Genomic DNA, 21,294 nt, shown 5'->3' on the forward strand with positions numbered 1-21,294 from the left:
GGGATTGAAGAGTACGTGGAGGGAGAAAAGTGTTAAGGAGACCTGAATGTAGGAATGGGCCAAGTTATGAAGGATTTATAAATTCAAACAGGAGAGATTATATTGATCCTGGAAGTAATAGGGAGCTCCTGGAGTCTCCTGAATAGTGGAATTCCATGATCAGACCTGTTCTTTAGGAAAATAATGACAGCTGTGAAGGACAGACTAGAGTAGGGACAGACTTGAGGCAGGAAGAATAGCCATAAGACCACGGCAATAGTCCAGTGGTGAAGTGATGAGTATCTCCATGAGAGTGGTAGCACTGCTAGAGGAAAGAAGGAGCTATACAGGAGAAATGTTAAGAAGGTAAAATCAACAAGACTTGGCAACTGTTGGATACTGGGAGAGGGGTAGGACAGAGTGGAGTCAAGAATGACACCTAGGTTTTGAATCAGACGGCTGGCAGAATGGTGCCGCCGCCATCTGCATTAACAGAAAAGTTAGAAAGAGGCTTGGGAGAGGGGAAAAGAAAATTAGTTCAGTTTTGGACACACTGAGTTCAGAACGGCTATGGAATAACATCCTGTTTGAGATGTCCAATAGGTAACTGGAGATGAGACAAGAGGTTAGGAGAGATGAGGGCTAGATAAAGCAGATCTGAGAATCCTCAGCATAGAGACAATAACTGAATTCATGGAAGTTGATGAAATCACTAAGTGAGGAATAGTAAAGAGGGAAAGAAGTAGAGGGCCCAAAAAAAAGCCCAGGAAGACGCTGACCTGATTCAGGCATGACCTGAATGAAGATCCAGTAAAGGAGACTGAGGAGTAGTCAGGTAGGAGGAGAATCAGGAGAAAATAGTGTCATGATAACCTACAGAGAAGAGAATATCAAGAAGAAATGAATGATTCAAAGTGTCAAAGGCTGCTCTAGAGAGGTCCAGAAGGACGAGGAATAAAACAAAGGCCTTACTGCTGGCCTTGACTCTGGGATCAAGGGATCCCAGGCCTTATGGAAAATTACATCATCATCATCATATATATACAGTACTTTAAGGTTTGTAAAAGACTCTATTATTTGACTTGATCCCCACAACAAACCCCAGGGCATAAGTGCTATTATTATCTCCATTTTGCCTGAGATAAATTGAAGGGAGAAGAATCTCAAAAGAAGGAAGCCCTCCTTGGTCATCCTCTGGCTGAGGCTAGCTGCAATTTGTGAGGCACAGGAGCTCCTGAATCTGAATGTGAGCTCCAAGTCTTAGGCTCCAAGAGCCTCGTTTAGAGGTAAGACAGAGAGCACTGCTTACAATCCTCAATTCTCTCTACATCTTCAAAGTTGGTAAGAAGACCATACTAACTTCCACACCTCACCCCGGCTATTGGTCAGTCAGCTAGCACTTATTAAGTGCCAACTATGTGCTAGGGGTTGGGGAGATAAAGAAATGCAAAAGGCCATCCCTGCTCTCAAGAAACTCACAGTCTATCACTTAAAAAAAAAAAAACATATCAAAATTGGGGCAGCTAGGTGGCGCAGTGGATAGAGCACTGGCCCTGAAGTCAGGAGGACCTGAGTTCAAATCTGGCCTCAGACCAAACACTTGACCCATACTAGCTGTGTGACCCTGGGCAAGTCACTTAACCCCAATTGCCTCACTAAAAAAAAAAAATTGAAAATAAGAAACTCACAGTCTAACAGGGGACACAACAACAACATGCAAACACCTCATACCTACCAGACTGGTTAATATGACAGAAAAGGCAAATGACAAACGTTGGTGGGAATGGAGGAAAACTGGGACACTAGTGCACTATTGGTGGAGTTGTGAACTGGTCTGACCATTCTGGAGAGTGGTTTGGAACTATGCCCAAAGGGCTATGAAACCATGTTATATTCTTTGACCAACTACTGTCTTTCTTCATAGCATCTCAGCTACCTCTTCTCTCCCCAGAAACAGCTGCCACTTTAGTGCAGGCCTTCATCACCTCATGCCTGGACCAGGTAATAACCTGCTGGTTAGATTCCCTGCCTCTGGTGTCTCTCTATTCAAACCCATCTTCCACTCAGCTGACAAACTGTCTGACTGCATTCAAAGTCCTACACACACACACACACACACACACACACACACTCCTGTCTTCTTTACTCTTATCCAGTGACACTAGCCTTTCTCCTAGTCATCACACCTGACCTGTAACACTCCACCCCTCTCCTGACTCCAGGCTGTCCCCCACTCCTGGCACGCTCTCCTTCCTAATCTCCACCTCCTGGCTGCCCTGGCTTTTTTCAGGACTCAGCTCAAATTCCAGCCTTTCTAAGAACCCTTTCCCAATCCCTCTCCTCAATGCTAATCCCTTTCTTCTGATATCACCTCCAATTTAACCTGCATATATCTCATATATGTCTATTGTTCGCATGTTGTCTCTCCCATCGGAATGTGAGCTCCTTGAGGACAAAGCTGTTTTTGCCCTTTCTGTATTCCCAGTAATTAGTATGTATCTGGTACATAGTAGGCATTTAATTAATGCTGGCCAAACTAATTTATTTACTCCAGGGTTCCACCCTACTCTGGGATTCTATGACCATTATAAAGCACTTTGACTGGAAAAAAGACACAATACAGTCATGCCTGTCAGTCAGAAGACAGGGGAAATCCTTCAAAAGAGCCATCCTTTGTACCTTAGATGTGAGGTCCCGATGGAAGATGCCCTTAAAGTGAAGGTAGCGAAGGCCCATGGCTATATCACATGCCAGCTTCACTCTCACAGCCCAGGGTAGGTGCTGGTCACTGTCCAGGAGTTGTTCCAGGTTTCCACAGTTGATATACTGCAAAACAGGGGGGAAAAGAATTAAAGTTTGTCAGATACAATTAAACTGCTTGTGACATCACACAATTAAGTTCTGAAGTCAGGGTGCATGCTTTGTTCATGTGTGTATGCCCCACAATGTTGCTAAGCACAAACCCTATATACACTAAGTGTTCAGAAAATAAATGAAGGATAAAATGAAGTAATGATGCTAGATGACCTTGCTTATTATATTTTCCCTGAGAATTCTGAGCAGAGGAAGTACTAAGCTCATGACAACAACTCTACATAACATCCATTCATCATATTAATGTTCTTTCATTCCGTCAGTTAATTAACATTTATTAAGCGCCCACTATGTGCCAGGCCCTGCGCTAAGCACTGGGGATACACAGAAAGGCCAATGATAGTCCCTGCTCTCAAGGAGCTCAAAGTCTAAAGGAGGAGACAACACACAAACGATTATGTGCAAACAGATACACAAGATAAATTTCAGACAGCATTAAAAAGGACCAACAAAGGCTTCTTGTAGAAAGCGAGATTTTAGCTGAGACTTGAAGGAAGTCAGGAAGCAGAGCTGAGGAGGGAAGGCATTCCAGGCATGGAGGAGGGGACAGCCAGAGGGAAGACTCATAGTTAGGAGATGGGGCTTCTGTTCAGGGAACAGAAAGGCGGCCAGGGTCACTGGTCTTCCCTGTATGTAGCGATGGGATGGTGTAAGGTGTGAGAAGACTGGAAAGGTCAGAGAAGGCCAAACAGAGGACTTTGTATTTGATCCTGAAGGTCAGAGAGAGTCACTGCAGTTGACTGAATATGGGAATGACAGGGTCTGGCTTGCACCTTGGGAAGATCAATTTAACAGCTGGATGGATGTTGGATGAACTGGAGTGGGGAGAGACACATGAGGCAGGCTGACCAAGCAGCAGGCTATTGCAATAGTCCAGCTACAAGGTTATGAGAGATTGGCAGTGTCAGAAGAATGGAAGGGGAGTAGCCAAGAGATGGTATGATGGGAATATCGACAGGCAGCAGTTTGGATGGGGGGGGGAGAGGGGGGCTGGGCAGTCAAGGAAGATACATGGGTTTTGTGTCTGGGTTACTGGAGGACAGTGGAACCCTTGACACTAACAGGGGAGTCTGGAAAAGGGGAGGGCTTGGGAGGAAAAACAATGAGTTCAATTTTGGAACTGTTAAGGTTAAGACATCCTGTCCATAAGATATCCCATCTGAGATGTCTAATAGGTAGCTGGAGATGTGAGACTAGAGGCCAGGAGGGAAGTAAGGATTGACAAATCAGTCAAGAGAATCATCTTCATAGAGATGATACTCCAGCCAACACACCATGATTTTTCATATTTCTCCAAATCCTGGGCTCGCTTCCAGAAATGGGCCACACAGGACTTAGAGGGAATCCACCATGGCCATATAAGCCAGCAGCAACTCATTGGTAGCTACATGGCTTCTTCTCAGGTACTCCCAGACTCCACAGATGCATGTGGACATGTCATAAAGACAAGTATTAAAGAAAAGACGACAACAGAAAGGCATACAGAGACAATATACTTAATCCTACTTGATAATCCTTGTTAGAAGATCTCAACACTAGCTGCTGCCCTTGCCCACCCCCTGGCCTTATCCTTAAGGTCTTGTATTTTCAGAGAAGAGCTACTGGGCCCTCCCTTGGCTGAAATGTAATTGTCCAGATTCTTTTCTTTCATCCCTTAAGAGTCAAAGATCTGAAGAGTTAGGGACTCTGATAAGGAATTCTGATTTCCTCTCTGCTCCGGGAGAAGAGTCTGATGCTGAAAGCCCTAATGGCCAGCTTCTGAAAGTAGCACATTGAGCTTTGTTCAGAAGTTGATGTCCACTTCCATACAAAGGCAGGGTACTGACTTCATGCTCAGTAAAATCCTGATGACCTGGACAGCAACAGATAGACAGAAGTGGGAAAGAGGGGTCAACGAAGAAAGACTATAGGGAGAAGAAATGTAGTCCAATTGGCATAGCCTATGTTCAAAAAGAAAGAACAAGAAAAATACAGTGGGGGGACAAAGGGAGGGTTGACTGTTTGGTTTTACTGATGGCTGAAAGGCAGAGCATTTAGTCACTTCAAGAACTACAAAATCTGAATATGTGTGTGTGTGTGTGTGTGTGTGTGTGTGTGTGTGTGAGAGAGAGAGAGAGAGAGAGAGAGATTAAGGGAAATTTAGAAACCTACACATAACAAACACTTCCAATTTGTGCACATATCACTGGCCCATATACCACAGCAATAACTTTTTTGTTTCCAAAGAAAGGCCTTGGGCCTGGACAACCTATCCCTATTGTCTGCAATTTTTCTAGATTAAAGTCCTTGCTCTTAGCTATTCTGGCTCTAAGCAAATCCTTCTGGGGTTATCAGAGAGTTAGCACCACACCACTGCAGGCCCAGTCAGGTGTTAGTGGCCAGGCTCTTTTTTCATGGGCCACTTCCACCCAAAAAAGAGCCTCAATTGTAATCACTTGAGAAAGATGTTTCTATGTTATAGAAATTTTATTTTATTTAAAATAAGAAATCTTATTTTATTTCTCTGAGTTCTCAGATCCCCTAACATTCCATCAAAAGAAGAAATGTGGTGCATTGGCTAACATCTTATAATATCAATACAAATGCTTCAAGGTTTGCAAAGCACTTTACAAATATTATCCTACTTTATCCTCACAACAACCCTGGGACATTTCCTTTTTCTCTGATCTCTTTGGTATACAGACCTAGGAGTGGTATTGCTGGGTCAAAGGGTATGCACAGCTTTACAGCCCTTTGGGCATAGTTCCAAATTGCTCTCCAGAATGGTTGGACCAGTTCACAGCTCCACCAACAATCCATTAGTGTCCCCACTTTTCTACATCCCCTCCACCATGTGTCAATTTCCTTTTCTGTCATGTCAGATAATCTGATGTGTTGTGAGGTGGTGCCTCACAGTCGTTTTAATTTGCATTTCTCTAATTATTAGTGATTTAGAGCATTTTTTCACATGATCATAAATAGCTTTCATTTCTTTCTCTGAAAACTGATTAAATCCCATTTACCAACCAGGGAATAGTTCTTATTTTTATAAAGTTGGCTCAGTTCCCTACATATTTGAGAACTAAGACCTTTATCTGAGAAACCTGCTAAGATTTTTTTCCCCCAGTTTCCTGCTTTTCTTTTAATTCTTGCTACTTTAGTTTATGACTGTGATAGAATACTACTGTATTATAAGAAAGTTGTCACCAAGCAGCATGGTTTCAAAAAATCCCAGGAAGACTTACATGAAATGACATAAAGTGCAATGAGCAAAACCAGGAGAGCACACAGTAACAGCAATATCATATGAATGATTAACTGTGAAAGACTTAGCTACTCTGATCAAGACAATGATACAAGACAACTCCAAAGGACCCATGATAAAAAATGCTATCCACTTCCAGGGAGAAAACTGATGAATTGAGTGTAGATTAAAATATATTTTTTCACTTTCTTTATGTTTTTTTTGCTTTTTATTTCATTTTTTTGCAACATGGCTAACATGGATATGTTTTACATGACTTCATATGTATAATGAGTAATATTTCTTGCCTTCAAACCAGGAGAACATTGTACACAGTAACAGCAACACTGTGTAATGATCAACTACAACAGACTTAGTTCTTCTCAGCAATACAATAATCTAAGACAATTCCAAAAGACTCATGATAGAAAATGCTGTCCACATCCTGAGAAAGAACTGCGGAGTCTGAATGCAGATTGAAGCAGAGTATTTTGACTTTCTTTTTTCTTTCTCATGGTTTTCCCCTTTTGTTCTGATTCTTCTTTCACAACTTGACTAATGTGGAAATATGTTTAATATGATTGCACATGTGTAACCTAGAGCAGATTGCTTGCTGTCTTGGGAAGGAAGGAAATAGAAAAAATTTGGAACTCAAAATCTTATAAAAGTGAATGTTAAAAACTATGTATGTATGTGTGTGTGTGTGTGTATGTGTGTGTATACACACAGTTTTATATATATATATACATATATATATATACACACACACAGTTTTATATATACACACACAGTTTTATATACACACACACACACACACACACACACACACATACATACATAGTTTTTAACATTCACTTTTATAAGATTTTGAGTTCCAAATTTTTTGGCAAGACATATATATACATCTTGCCTTCCCCACTGGTGGGAGAGGGGGCTAAAGGAAGGGAGAGAATTTGGAACTGGAAATTAAAAACAAAAAAACACAACCACCCTGAGACATGGATGCTATTATTTTTCTTATTTTACCACTGAGCTAAGATCAGAATTAGTAAAAAGCAGGAAGGAAGAATAATCATGAGAGAAATATGATACAACTGAAACAACTCAATCTTGAACTATTTACATGAGTGATTCATCATCAAAAACAGAAAGTGGACAACCGAGATAATACAGACACTGATTATGATGATTTTGTACAGAAACATAACCAATATGAATTTTTTAAACTTTCATTTGGTTTTATAATTAATAAGCTTTTATTTTCTTCCCCACACTTAAAAGAAAAACAGAAAAACACACCCCTGTAACAAATATTCATAGACAGGGAAAACAATTTCCCAGATTGTCCAAAACCAAAAATGTGTGTCTTATTCTGCATCTTGAGTCCATCACCTGTCAAGAGGGAGGTGACATGTTTCATTATTGGTACTCTGGAATCATGGCTGATTGTATTGATCTTAAACCTATTGATGTTGTTTGGCTTTACAATGTAGTAATATAAATTGGTCAGTAGATTCTGCTCAACTCACTCTGCTATAGCTCATACAAGTCTTTCTAGGTTTCTATGATCTCATCCCTTCCATCATTTCTTATACCACAAGAGTCTTCCATTACATGAATATATCATAACTTGTTCAGTCATTTTCCAATTGACAGCACTAAGTTTGCAGTTTTTTGTCACCACAAAAAGGGCCGTTATAAATATTTTTGTACATGTTGGCGCTTTTCCTTTTTTTCTCTGATTGCTTTGGGGAATAGGCCTCATAGAAATATAGCTGGGTCAAGGGTTATGCACAGTTTAGTCACTTTCTGGACTAGTACCAAGTGGTTCTCCAGAATGACTAGACCAATTCATGGTTTCATCAATATGCCTGTTTTCTTATAGCATGCTGCAATATTTGTCATTCTCCCTTTTTGTTAACTTTGCCAAGCTGATGGGGATGCTATAAAATTTTGGGGTTGCTTTAATTTGTATTTTTAATTGTTAGTAATTTGGAGCATTTTTTCACATGGCTCTTGATAACTTGGATATCTTCTTTCGAGAACTACCAGTTCATGTGCCTGTTTCCTTCCTTCCTTCCTCTGACCATTTATCAACTGGAGAATGGCTCTTTTTTTTGGTAACATATAAATTAACTGCCACACAAAGAGACCAAAAGTTGTTAGAAAACACCTTAGTCAGCAAACATTTGACTTAACTTGTCAAATAGGGAGAATTGGCTGCCAAATGCAACATCAGCTTAGCATACAAACTCATTTGTAAAAAATTACCACGTAGGATAATGGATAATCATGAGCAAATATTGGCTCATAAATCAGAGAAGCAGTAGAGTGTAAAACAAGTTTAAATGAAGCATGCCAAGGCATCCAACTTAACAAAGGCATCCCAAGGGAATTTAAGAATGAAAGTGGAAAAAGGGCAACTGAAGAAAAATGGAAAAGATTTTTAAAAATTGCTATAACAAACTATTATCTCCATTAAGGCTGGTGAAACTACCACACTATAGGCATCAGAGAAATGCTTGTAAGAGAAATGAAAACGGCACCAAAGAGAAAAAAGATGGGAAAGGCAGCCAAATTAGTCCAAGTGTGTGTGTATGTATATGCACATGTATGTACATGTATGTGTGTACATGTTTATATATAACCTGTGCAAGAGTCTGTACAGCTATGTGGTCCTCTCCTAACTGGCACGCTGCTGTTGTTTAATCATTTCAGTCGTGTCTGACCCTTTGGGAGCTCACTTGGGGTTTTCTTGGCAAAGATACTGGAGCGGTGAGAGAAATGACTATTAATAACCAATGATTTGGGGACATCCAGAGGTCCCCCTTTTTCTATAGTCCTCATTTCAAAGTCCAAGTCTCTTAAAGCACATTACTGATAATGAGATTGAATTAACTCTCCTCAATCTAGGTCAGACCCCGCCCAACCTTACAAGGAATTTAATATAAAATGAGGAAGCCCATTAAGTTCTACTAAGGTTTGGGTGGGGATAAATTCTCTGATTAGATTGTCCAAAGCTGGGAGTGGTCTAGGTATAGAGATAGTCTCTTGGTCCAAGAGCCCCTCATGGGAAGAGCCTACTTCTCAATGTAATATTCTCTCATTAATTTAAAAATATCAATAAACCTGAAGGAGGAAGAGGAGAAAATGCACTGAAGAGAAGATAAGCAATACAGTTTTGAAAGTAATGTGTAGAATTCATTACATACCTTTAAAAAAGGCAAGCAGTATAAAATGCAATTTATGATTTCATATACAATCTTTTTATGTTCTGCTATATATATGGAAATGCTCTTTTTTTTGGTTTTTAAGTTCAGAGTAAAAATTAAATTATGCAAAAAAAAAAAAGCAAAGACAATGGACAATATTGGTACCAAATAATTAAAGTCAAAGTACACATTCTTCCTTAGACAATGAACCATTAAGCTGGAAAGTGACTGTGGAGTTTTGGCTTTGCTTAACTCTTTCAGGAAGCACAGTTTTGAGGGAGTTTATTGGGATGTGTCAAACAAAATGTCTCTAAACCCCAAATATTCCTGACTCCCAGGGGTTTATAACAGTAGTGAAGGAAAAAGTCCTGAAGCCAAAGGCAAAGATTTCCTGGACTAGATTCAATGGATCGGGGATAGTGCTGCCCAGGAGATAGTGACCTGCACCAGGGTGAGGGAATCCTAAGGAGCTGGAAGCGCCACACCAAACTCATAGTTCAGATGGGGTTTGGATTGGATGAATTTAAGGCTACTCCAAATCCCAATATTCTGTGTTTTCTAAATGATTTTGAATAACTTTTGACCACTTATTCCACTTTGTCTTTAGCGGGATAAAAGCAGCTCCCAGTTTAGTATCCTTTACCAACTCTGGAGGCCCCTTGACTTCCCTGTCCCTAGCACCACAACAATATCGAATACAGAGAAAATGAACCAAGTTGGGACACAGGTTGTCATGAAATACCTGATGCTTTTATAGTGCTTTCAATTTTGCAAGACACTTTACATAGAGCACCTCACTGAGCCTCACAACTGTAATTTGAATCTAGGCCTTCCTGCTCTGCAGGGTGTCATGCTGCTTCTGTGTATATGAAAAGCAACTATTTCCATAAGCCATACCAAAATCTTTCTCTTGCGTTTCAGCTACAGTTAGCTAAACAACTTGTATCCTGTCAAGGTTAGTATACTAATAACTAACCACTTCCTTCCAATCCTAGTTGCATTCATTTGTTCATGAAAAAGCTTTTCAATTTCATGTAACTGAATTTATCTATATTATCTCTTTTATCCATTCTTTGGCTAAGAATTCATCCCCCTACCCCTAGCAGTGAAAGGTATGTGATAAGCTTCTTTTTTAAAGGTTTTTCCACTTAATGTAATTTATTTTAAGTGCTTCCAGAAACGTTCTAAAACTATTACACAAAAACATTCCTCTTCATCCAAGCCTTCAATGCCTTTATTTTACTGGGCCAAATTGGAGCTGTCTCTTTTCCCAACACTCTGGCTTGCCCAAGGCCTATGGTCTCCTCAAAGGATGGTTTTATTCTTTCTCTTCTCAACAGTCTCTCTCCTCGAGCCTGCTTTTATCAATGGGTAGGCTGTTGCTCAACACATTGACTGCTCTCCTCATGAAATCACGTTTAATAAATTTGTAATAGAAAAAAAAATTCACCTTACTTAAAAACTATAAATACAGAAATAGGTTTTACAGGGTAAAACTGAGCACAATAGTTTGTTTCTTTTTAAAATAATAATGTACTTATACCTTAGTTTTTTTACATTGACTATCTTGTCACACAAATTTCTTTAATGACCATGAGATACGTACAAAGTAAACTGACACATTTGTCTCCTTTTCTGTAAACTTGTAAGACATATAAAATTTAAAAAAAAAACTCAACCACCCATTTTTGGCAATAACTTAGCATTATTACTACTAGTGCTGGTGTGGGTATAGTTTTGTACAGTTTGGCCTTAATATTTACACTCTGGAGAAGAATTTCAGTATATTCAGCATATTTACTTAAAGCTCACAATGCACCCTGCCCTGTCAATTGAGGATGATGATGATGGGCAAGAGTCTCCAGCCCTTGAGACAGGCCTCCATAGGTTGGTGGGCCGTAGGTGAGGGACCTAATCTGAATCCACTATAGAATGAATCAGGATCTGGGAAACAGATGAATCTGATCAAAGAATAGGGGTGAGAGGCCACAACAAAGCTAGTCCTGAGGCAGAGGCAAAGGATGGAGATAACTTCCCAGGTGGAAAATAGATTTCAGTTCCAACATTCCCAACTCAGATCCTAAAGGTCAAGGAATAATAATTCACCCTGCCAAGCTTTTTCTCCCTATCTTGTACATGTAAACAGAGCCATCACCATCATTGTAAAGGTTGCTTTTTTCTTTTTTAATCAGCTTTTCTTTTCTTTTTTGTAAATAGTATTTTACTTTTTCCAATTACATATAAAGATAGTTTTCAACATCCTTTTCTTTTTTTTTTTTGCTTTTTGGTGACTTGCCCAAGGTCACACAGCTAATAAGTGTCAAGCGTCTGAGGGCAGATTTGAACTCAGGTCCTCCTGACTCCAAGGCTGGATCTATATCCACTGCGCCACCAGCTGCCCCCTCAACATTAATTTTTTATAACATTTTGAGTTCCAAAGTTTTCTCTGTCCCTCCCTCCCCTCCCTTCCCCCTCCCCAAGACAGCAAGCAATCTGCTATAGGTTATGGATCATGTTAAACCTATTTACACATTAGTCATGTTATGAAAGAAGAATCAGAACAAAAGGGAAAAGCATGAGAAAGAAAAAACAAAAAACAAAAAGAAAGTGAAAATAGCGTGCTTTCATCTGCATTTAATCAGCTTTTGGTTCCCACATCTTGGTGTGTCTGTCTGGTGGGTACACAAGGATAAAGAACAAGGCCCACTTGACACTCACTACATTACTGTCCTTTGGAAAATTCATTGCTCAGGATCCCTAGTGACATGGTCTGGTCATTTCTCTGACCATGGTATTGACCTGAAGCCATTGACTCTTCCTAGTTCTGCCCTTGTTTCTCAAAGGTTATCATGACCCGCCATCAAAGAACTATTTAGGATGCCTGAGAAACTCATTGCCCCCTCCCCTGCTTTCCTCTTCTGTATCAGGCATCTAGAAGAGCCGTAAAGAAACTTCAGTCATTCCAATACTCCTTTTTCACCCAGCAGGACAACTGCAAGTAACTTTCACTCAAAATGACGTGGCAGCAGGGTCCAGCCTACAGATCGGCAATTACAGCAACCCAGGCAAAAAGACAAAGACCAGGAGCCTTGGATACCATCAGAAAGGTGTCAAAAAGGGCTTCTCCAAAACCTTTGCATTTGTAGAATGCAAATGCTGTCCAGGTGCAGATATGGGAAGGACAGAGAGGTTCCTGTCAAATGTTGCTCTCTACCTCTTTGCAGTTCCCACCACAAGAATCCATCTGCTCCATGCACTCACAGCTGAGGCTGACTTCACTCATGTCCATGCTTCTGCCTGACTGGTCCATCTGCTCCAGCTTGGTCTTTCCACTGAGAAGGGTGGGAAGTGGAGAAGGCTCCTGGCCCCAGAAGGCATCCCAGCCTGGCCCATGGCACTGAGAGCTGTCTCTTTAGCTTGATGTATACAATGAAGCCACTGCTGGTTGTTGACGGTGTCACTGGCCAGCAGGGAGTGAGACGGGCTCTGAAGCCGATTACTGCTGTTGAAGGTGCCTTGGATAGAGCCACCAGGTGCACCTCTCTGTCCTGTAGGTCATCTGGCAGACAGTCTTTCCTTCACATGGACTGGCTTCTGGTAGACTTGGTAGCCATAGTTGTTCGTTATGATGTCAAGCACTTCTTAAAACAGAAAGAGGTGTGGCTTCACACCCCTGTTGTTCTTCAGTTCACCATGGCAACACAGTAGCCAGGAGCTGTCAATCAACAAGTCTTTCCATCCTTTTTTGAGATAGATCATCCTCTCCTTATAATAGCAGCATTCAGATTCTCCTATCTTGGTGTTGATCTCAGCCACAATCTCCTGAATGATATTTATGGCCTTCTCCGAGTGTTGCTGGTCTGGGTCATCATTTAAAGAGCAGCTAGGTGGCACAGTGGATAAAGCTCTGGCCTTGGAGTCAGGAGGACCTGGATTCAAATCCAGCCTCAGACACTTGACACTTACTAGCTGTGTGACCTGGGCAAGTCACTTAATCCCGACTGCCTAAGCAAAAAAGGGTTCTTCACCAGCCAACTTCTGAGGATACTGAAGAAATCTGATAGGTCCAGCTTCCAACTGAAGGGTGACTCCAAAAAGTACAGACCGCTAGCTGCTCAGCCAGGGATACGGACAAGCTGAGTGACATGTGGACAGATCAGACCCCTGTTCAGAGTCACATCACTGGCAAAGCACTCCATTAAAGCAGCAACAGAAACCCAGAGAGTGCAGAATGCACCCAGTTGTTAACCCTCACAAACCAAGCCTGGTCAGATGAGCCTACCAGCTGCTGGGCTCAGGCTGGCGGCTGAGTGGAAGATGGACTGGAGTGGGGAGTGAAGGCAGAGTCTGGAGGCATGGACACCAATTAGTCTATTGCAGTGGTTGAGGTGACAATGATGGTGATGGCTCTGTTTACATGTACTAACTACTGAATTTTGTTGTTTCTAATCCCTCTGCACGAAGATCTCTTTAGTTAGCTTTGAGAAGTCAGGAAAAAGGACACATTGGCCCTGTCCTGATGGTATTGCTGCCTATGATATAAGCATGCTAGTATATGCCAGTCTAAACCTAATTTCTGCCCTAGAAGTGTTACTCTACTTTATTCCTATCTGTTTGTTTTATTACTTCCTTTGATATTTTGCTTCTCCAAATGAATGTCACTATTTTTTCTAGTTCTATACAGTATCCCTTTGACAGGCTGATTAGTTACATTAAATCTGCAAATAAACTTTAATAGTAATGCAATTTTTATTATGTTGGTATGACACAGCTAGGAGTACACAATATACCTTCAGTGACTTAGCCTGTTCTTTATTTCCTTAAGGAACATTTTGCAACTGTAGTTATACAAGTATTGAATGTATTTTGGTAGACTGATTCCCATTTCTGCCAGAGTGCTTTCCAATAAATTTCCCAGCAAATCTAGTTAGAGAGTAATTTTCTAAGTAATTTATGCTTTGGAGGTTATAAAACATTGAGTTATTGAGTGTAATTATTTCTGATCCTTCTTTGTCTAGTCTACTGAACTAAACCATTGACACACTTCTAGAGCAAACTGTATTATAAAACAGTGATCTTACACTTTACTTCCTTCATGTACTCTGCAAGCCAGACGTGCTGGCCTCATTGGCGTTCCTCAACCAAGACACTCCATCTCGTGTCTTTATGCCTCTGTACTGCTTTTCTCCAATTCTGTAGCTTCTTCTTCTTTTTCTTTTTTAAGGCAATTGGGGTTAAGTGACTTGCTCAGGGTCACACAGCTAGTAAGGGTCAAGTGTTTGGTCTGAGGCCGGATTTGAACTCAGGTCCTCCTGACTTCAGGGCTGATGCTCTCTCCACTGCACCACCTAGCTGCCTCTCTGTAGCTTCTTTCAAGACTCACATACTAGTGCCTTCCCTCTGAGATTACCTTTCATTTACACTGGATATATATTACACATATATATTTACATGCTGTTTATCCCATTAGAATGATAGCTCCTTGAGCACAGGAACTATGTTCTTGCTTTTCTTTGTGTATCGAGTGTTAAGCACAGTGTGTTGACTAACTTTCCAATCTATCCTCCACACAGCTGCTCAACTGATATTCCTAAAGTATAATACTGATCATGTCCTTCTTTTTGAGAAGTCTCAATGTTCCTCCCACTTACAGGGTTTAAACTCCTGGCACTAAAAACTCTTCACAATTTTGACTTCAAACTATCTTTCTAGGTCAATTACACACACACACACACACACACTCTGTTTTCCAGCCAAAGTGGTCTATTTTCTGTTCCCTCTACATGACCTTGCATGTCCTGCCTACATGCATGGGTTCTTCCAAGCCTAGAGTGCCTTCCCTCCTTTGAAACCTCCAGTTTTCTTTGAGGTTACATTCCAAGAGGCCCATTGTGGTTTCTCCAGGTGCCCAAGCCCCCTCCCCCTAATTACACTGCACTTGTTTTGTATTTACTCACTGGTGTACACATTGTAACCCCCACAAAAGAAGGTGAGCTCTCTTAAAGGCAGAGACTGTCCTGTTTTTTAGAGCCAATGCCTTGGAAACAGCCTGAGGAACCAACTTATAGCTATCCTTTGGTCCATCACTTCTCCATTTCATTAAGTCAAGTCAATAAGTATTTATAAAGGTCCTTTGCGGCTGGGAGGGACTCAACCTCTCCATAAACTTCTGCAAACCAATATCAATACATCATCATGCCAAAGAAAAGATACTTTTAAAAAAAGTAGAACCTAACATAAAGCAAAAGCATCATTTACAATCTACACCAACCATCCCTCCCTCCCCCAAAACAACAAAGATAAACTTACTAGATCATCTCAAGGTAACATGGGTAGATTTGAAAAAAAAAATTCTTATAGGACTAATTTCTTGATTCATGGACTAAGCACACAAAATACAGAGATGTGAAGTTAACTGGACACTGACCACCAAGGCCTTGAGTGGATTTATGGACATGATCTCATTTTAAAAATGAAGCTTCTCCTGCACTTCCCAAATGAGCTCCCAGGCATATAAATCAACATCAAGACAAAACACTGGCCCAAATTAAAAAGATTCTCCTTCTCATAGACAGAGGTCATGTATATGCAACTTTCACAGTCTTGCCATTTCCCTCCCTACAGTAGAAACCATCAAGTAAAACTTATGGATAGGATGCAAGAAGGAGGAGAGATGATGGTGAAGCAAGAAAAGGCTGGATCAGAACACACCTGGCAGTAGGAAACTGATTTGGTGTCGGTATGCTTTCATTTATAAAGGTTTAAAGAGAAAAAAATGAAAACAATAGCAGGCCCAAGCTCAAAGAACCTCATCGTGGAAAGAGAGCTAAAGGCTGTGCAATATGATGCCAAGAGGGCTGGGCTAGGAATCAGAAGAACTAGGTTAAAATTCTGGCTTTCCCTATGTGACTCTGGGCAAGAAACATCACCTAAGACCTCAGTTTTCACCTCTGTAAGATGAGAGCCTTGAACTAAATGTACCCTAAAGTCCTCGCTGGCTCTGAAACTGATCTAAGACCTCAGAGGCCATCTTTTCCTAAACAAGAATATGTTAGATCCTTTCTTCCATCTGGCCTCAGCCTGAAGACTCCTAGCAAGAGGAAACCTCCTCCTCCCTGAGGCAGTTAGCTCTATTTCTGAATAGTTCTAATTACCAAGGAAGGTAAGCATTCCCTCAAGCCTGAAATTGCCTCTCTACAGCTCCAGTCCTTTGCCCTTGATGCTGCTCTCCGGGGAGAAGCAAAACAAAGCTCAGCACACATGGCAGCCTTTCAAATACATCAGGACAGCTCTCATGTCCCCCTCTATGACTTCTCTTCTTCAGTCAATGAATGCACATTCATGAAGTAGCTGCTATGAGGTGGACCCTCCGGGCCGAGGAGACAGTTGCGAAAATAAACAGTCCTCCTTCAAGCGGCTCACATTACATGAAAGGAGAAAACCTGAGGACATCAAAATACGTACAAAATAAATGCCAGGTGATGGGGGCAACAGTACTAGAAGCTGGGGAGATTGGAGGAGAGTTCACAGAGGAAGTGGTGTCTGAACTGTGCTGGGAAGGCCACAAGGGGATTCCAGGAAGTAGCAGTAAAGAGACAGTGCATTCTAAATTCTAGATACATAATACAACACATAGTCCATAGTCCAGCCAAATCTGCACACAATATGACTTCTAGGACCTTGACCATCCTCATCTCCCCACTCTGAACATTCCCTAGTCTGTCCATGTCCTTTCCTAAACATGAAGCCCTGCAACTGAACACAAGATTCTGGATATGCAGAATATGGAGTGCTGTAACTCCAAAGTCCTATCTGCTTCTGAGGCTCAACGATTTGATGGTGACTGCTGAGGAGGTAGCGGGCACAGCACCTGTTGCCATCTCCACAAGGTTTGCTTCCCCAGATGATGGTTATGGCAGCCAGGCTGGAAGCAGGGCTGGTGGTCTGGGTAGGGGGAGGGCACTGCAATTCAGTGGCTCTTAGGCTCACAGTCCTAGGCTTTCTCCACCTAGATGTGAGGAGAGGTGGTGGCATCTTGACCTGCCTGGCACATGCCACTTTCTGTCTCTTTCTCCAAGTGCCAGGATGTGACTGCTAGGCTGGCTTGTCTGTGGTGGAGATGGTGGGATCCTTACCCACAGGAGCTGCTTCCCTGGATGACTACTTTCAGGGGCAACAGCAGTGCAGGCCTGGCTGTCCCTATTGCTCAGGCTCTTGAGCTTATCCACCAGGGTAAATGGAAGTTGGTATTAGTGGTGGCAAGGAAGACAGAAAACGACCCTTCTCCATAGGTGTTATTGTCCTGGATGGTGGCTGTAGGGGCTGTGCTAGAAGCAGGTCTGGTGGCCTGGAGGGTGTTATTCCTGGGGCTCTTGGATTCATGGTCTTGAGTTGTCTTTCCTGGGGTCTGAGGGGAAAGAATGATGCTGCCTCCTGTCTTATTCTCAGGTTGCCTTAATGCTCCTACACTGCACAGCTGGAAGCAGTCAAAATAATGCCATCTACAAGCAGGAGATGCTGAAGAACCTCACCCTTTGTGAGGAATCCTTCTGACACTTGGAGTCTGTTCTGAGTATCCTTCACAACAGCAGCAAACACTTTTGGTTAACATCTGTCTCCTTGTTTGTGGTTTCACTTAATAGGGATGATAAGATGATTCTAGGACAAAGTTATTGCCATATCAGAGAATGTTGTATGACTTTAACTTATGCACAGGATGCGCCTTGTTGAGGCTATTTGGCTTACAGTCAAATGCTTCTTAAAAATTAACAATAAATATGGTAGGGTACTGTATTCCCTGAACCTTTCAGTCAACTGTATGACTACGAAGATGTGGTCTGCTTTCAAATGTTCTATGCAAATACTTCACTATTATAGCCTTCTAACATTTTTATTAAAAAAAAAACCATATCACAAGTATATATGTACATATATACATATATGTATGCAGAAAGAGAGAGAGTATTCAAAGGTTATAGAGGGAGAGGTGAGAAAACAAGCATATGGGTTAGCAATTACTGATACCCTCTTCATCACCACTGCCAGCAATGATGCCATTGATTTTTTTTCTCCCTGTCTTCAAACAAAATCAGCTCCTCTGCAATTTCCACCTATTGGCCCCAAGAGGCAGAACCAGAATCAAACAGAACCAGTGTAAGCCCAACAGAAAACTTACTGACAGCTCACATGCTCTCAATCAGCTTCTCATTTTTCAGGCTGAGCATCCCTGGTTCCTTTAACTCATATGGCATTGTCTCTGGTATCCTCACTATCCTGGTCATCTTCCATTGGACCTGAATGAAGATCTCTCCTAAAATGTGGTGACCAGAACTGAAAAGAGTACTCCCTAAGTGGTCTGAGCAGGACAGAGGACAGTGGAGCTCTTGCCACCCACATTTCAGTCACTACGTCTCTCTTAGGATGAGATCACTGTTGGATGCCATAACACCTGCTGAGCTTACATTGCAGCCATGTATTAAAACCTTGTTATTTTTCACATCAACTACTATCTAACCAAGTCTCTCCCATAGTTCAAAGTTGAGTTTTTGAGCCCTAGGATAAAACTGTACATTTATCCTTATCACATCTCATCTTATTCAACTTGGTCCAACAATTCAAGCCTGTCAAGATGTCTTTGAATACCTTACTCTATTCTCAAATCTGTGACTTATGTCTCTCAGATTCCTGACTACTGGCACATTTGGTAAGCAAGACATCTAAGTCACAGTTAAATATGTTAAAACGAACAGGGCCAGCTTTCAAGGAGGAAGCAGTACATGTCTTCCACAACTACCCCAACAATGACCAAAAAAGAAACTACAGTAAGTCATTTTTTTTTTCACCCCAAGGTCACAAATTCAACCTACAAGAAAGTGACCAGGCCAGAATTGTGGGAAGGGGTGTATTAGAATCATGAACTCAGCACCTAGGGCTCTGAAGTAGGTCAGCTAGGGTGCTCACCAACACAGCCTTTGGACTCCTTGGACCTAAGCCAACAACAAGGAGGCTACTGAGAGGGGTACTCAATGCTAAATCAACTCACAGGATAGGGTGGACTCAGACTTCCTCCCAGACTAGCAGCTCAGGCCTGGAGCACAGATCTGGCATCCAGAACCCCCAGGAGTTGCCCAGAGCAGGTTTTAGAGTCAGTGCTGGGCCCAGGAATGCAGTGCAGGGAAAGGGTTTTACAGAGGGGCAGGGATCACAGACTCAGGTCCAAAAGAGCTCATAGCAAGGCCAGCATGAATCCCTCATTTTTTTCTAAACTGGAATCCCTTCCTGCCCTAAGGGACCTGGCACCAGAGGCTCTCACATCTATTGCCCTGTGGCCCACAGAGCTTAGGTTGCAGGTCACTGGAAGAAGACTAAACAAACAAACAAAAAGGTAAAGAGTTATTATGAGGCCAAGGATGCCCAGGACACAAACTCAGAACAATAATTCAAAAACACCTACAAGCAAGACCTCAAAGAAAACAGCTTGCTTACAAGATCAATCAGAATTACGGAAAAAAATGATGCTAGAGTTTAAAGGTGAGTTGTAAAATGGTATTATAAATGAAAGGAGAGTAATAGAGTAAAGAACCGAAAAAGAAGTGAGAGCTATAGAGAAGAAACTTGGCATAAGAGATACAAAACCTTACCCACGTAACAGATACGCTGAAAATTAGACGGATCAAATAGAAGTTCATGACTTCATAAGACATTAATAAATATTAAAACAAAATTAAAAGATTAAAAAAATAGAAGAGACTGTGAAATACCGCTTATCAGAAACAAATGACTTGGCAAACAGATCAGGGAGACATAATTTAAGAATAAGCAGACAACAAAACCATTGCCATGGAGGGGGAGCTGGAACGCTTTTTGATCCTCATTGCCACTTTCCAGCTCTCCCCCTACCATCATCACTCAGCAACCCAACCTTTGTAGTTCACCCAATCCATTTTATTTCCCAGTCAAGATTCTGGTAGCTACTTATCCATCCACTGACCTGCAAGACACTCTTCTGGCCTCACTCAGTTCAGTGGCCAGCTCCCAGACTCTCTCCTTCCCAAGTCCCTCCCTTTTATCAGAGAACAATATTCATATTGATACGCCTTCAAACACTTTAACTTCCCAGTTCCTAAATCTACTCAGTTCCCAACCTTTGCTCCTCCAGCCCACTTCAGCCACACAGGAAGATGATCAGACCCTCCATCTTTCCATCACTTACAAGTAGTCACTTCCATGATCATGATCTCTTGCCATTCCATCTCTCCCTCTGCCTTGTAATCCCAAACCCTGTTCTTTGTCCTCGATGTGACCTCTAATCCCTCAGCTCCTCAGGTCTTTCCCAAGCCATTTTCCTTTCAGTGATTATTCCCCTCCCTTACTCAATATGACTCTCGGTGAACCAGTTAAACATTACTCTGTCCTCTTTTCTCAAGTCCCCTGAGAGACTTTTATCCTACCAAAGATCTTGCCCTGCTAAGCCTCAGCCTTAGATTACTCCCACCACTCACTTTCTGCACTCCTACTTGCATGCTGCTAAATAAAACCATGCTGGTCAGGATGACTACAAATTTATGTTCTATAACCTCAACTGGGCCTTCACTATTACAAGGCAATTCTTTCACACTTCCCCAAATGATGCACAGTCCCTCCCAGCAGAGTGTTCTTCCCCCAAACCTTTTGATCTCTTATAAAATTCCCTTGGCTCCCTCCCCTCATCCTCTTCACTGAGAACTTTTCCTCATATTTCACTGAAAAAAACTGAGGCCATTCACTGAGAACTCTCTCTTCTCAACTTCTAATCTCACATTACTCAGATGCCTTTTGCCACCAGCACCCCTGCCTCCCATGAAGAGGTGGCCCTTCTCCTTGCCAGGCAAGCCCTTGACATGCACAAGAGATCCCTTTCTATCCCATCTTCCCCAGCACACTGCCCTCTCTATCATTCCAACTCTCTCACTTATCTCAATCTCTCCCTATCTGCTGGCTGCTTCCCTGCTGTCCACAAATATGTCC

At 41.8% G+C, this 21,294-nt stretch overlaps 1 protein-coding gene across 3 annotated transcripts in view; it reads right to left on the reverse strand.

The window, feature by feature from the left end:
* Positions 1-21,294, reverse strand: part of TESK2 (testis associated actin remodelling kinase 2) — a 146,731-nt gene that overhangs the window by 26,112 nt on the left and 99,325 nt on the right. For all 3 annotated transcript variants that reach the window (XM_078156606.1, XM_020987577.2, XM_020987578.2), the window contains one exon: positions 2,659-2,805. In XM_078156606.1, coding sequence (XP_078012732.1) covers positions 2,659-2,805 — 147 coding nt within the window. The remainder of the gene's footprint in view (positions 1-2,658; positions 2,806-21,294) is intronic.

This window comes from Phascolarctos cinereus, unplaced genomic scaffold, assembly GCF_003287225.1.
Source record: "Phascolarctos cinereus isolate Bilbo 61053 unplaced genomic scaffold, phaCin_HiC Scaffold_5;HRSCAF=322, whole genome shotgun sequence".
NCBI classification, from domain to species: domain Eukaryota; kingdom Metazoa; phylum Chordata; class Mammalia; order Diprotodontia; family Phascolarctidae; genus Phascolarctos; species Phascolarctos cinereus.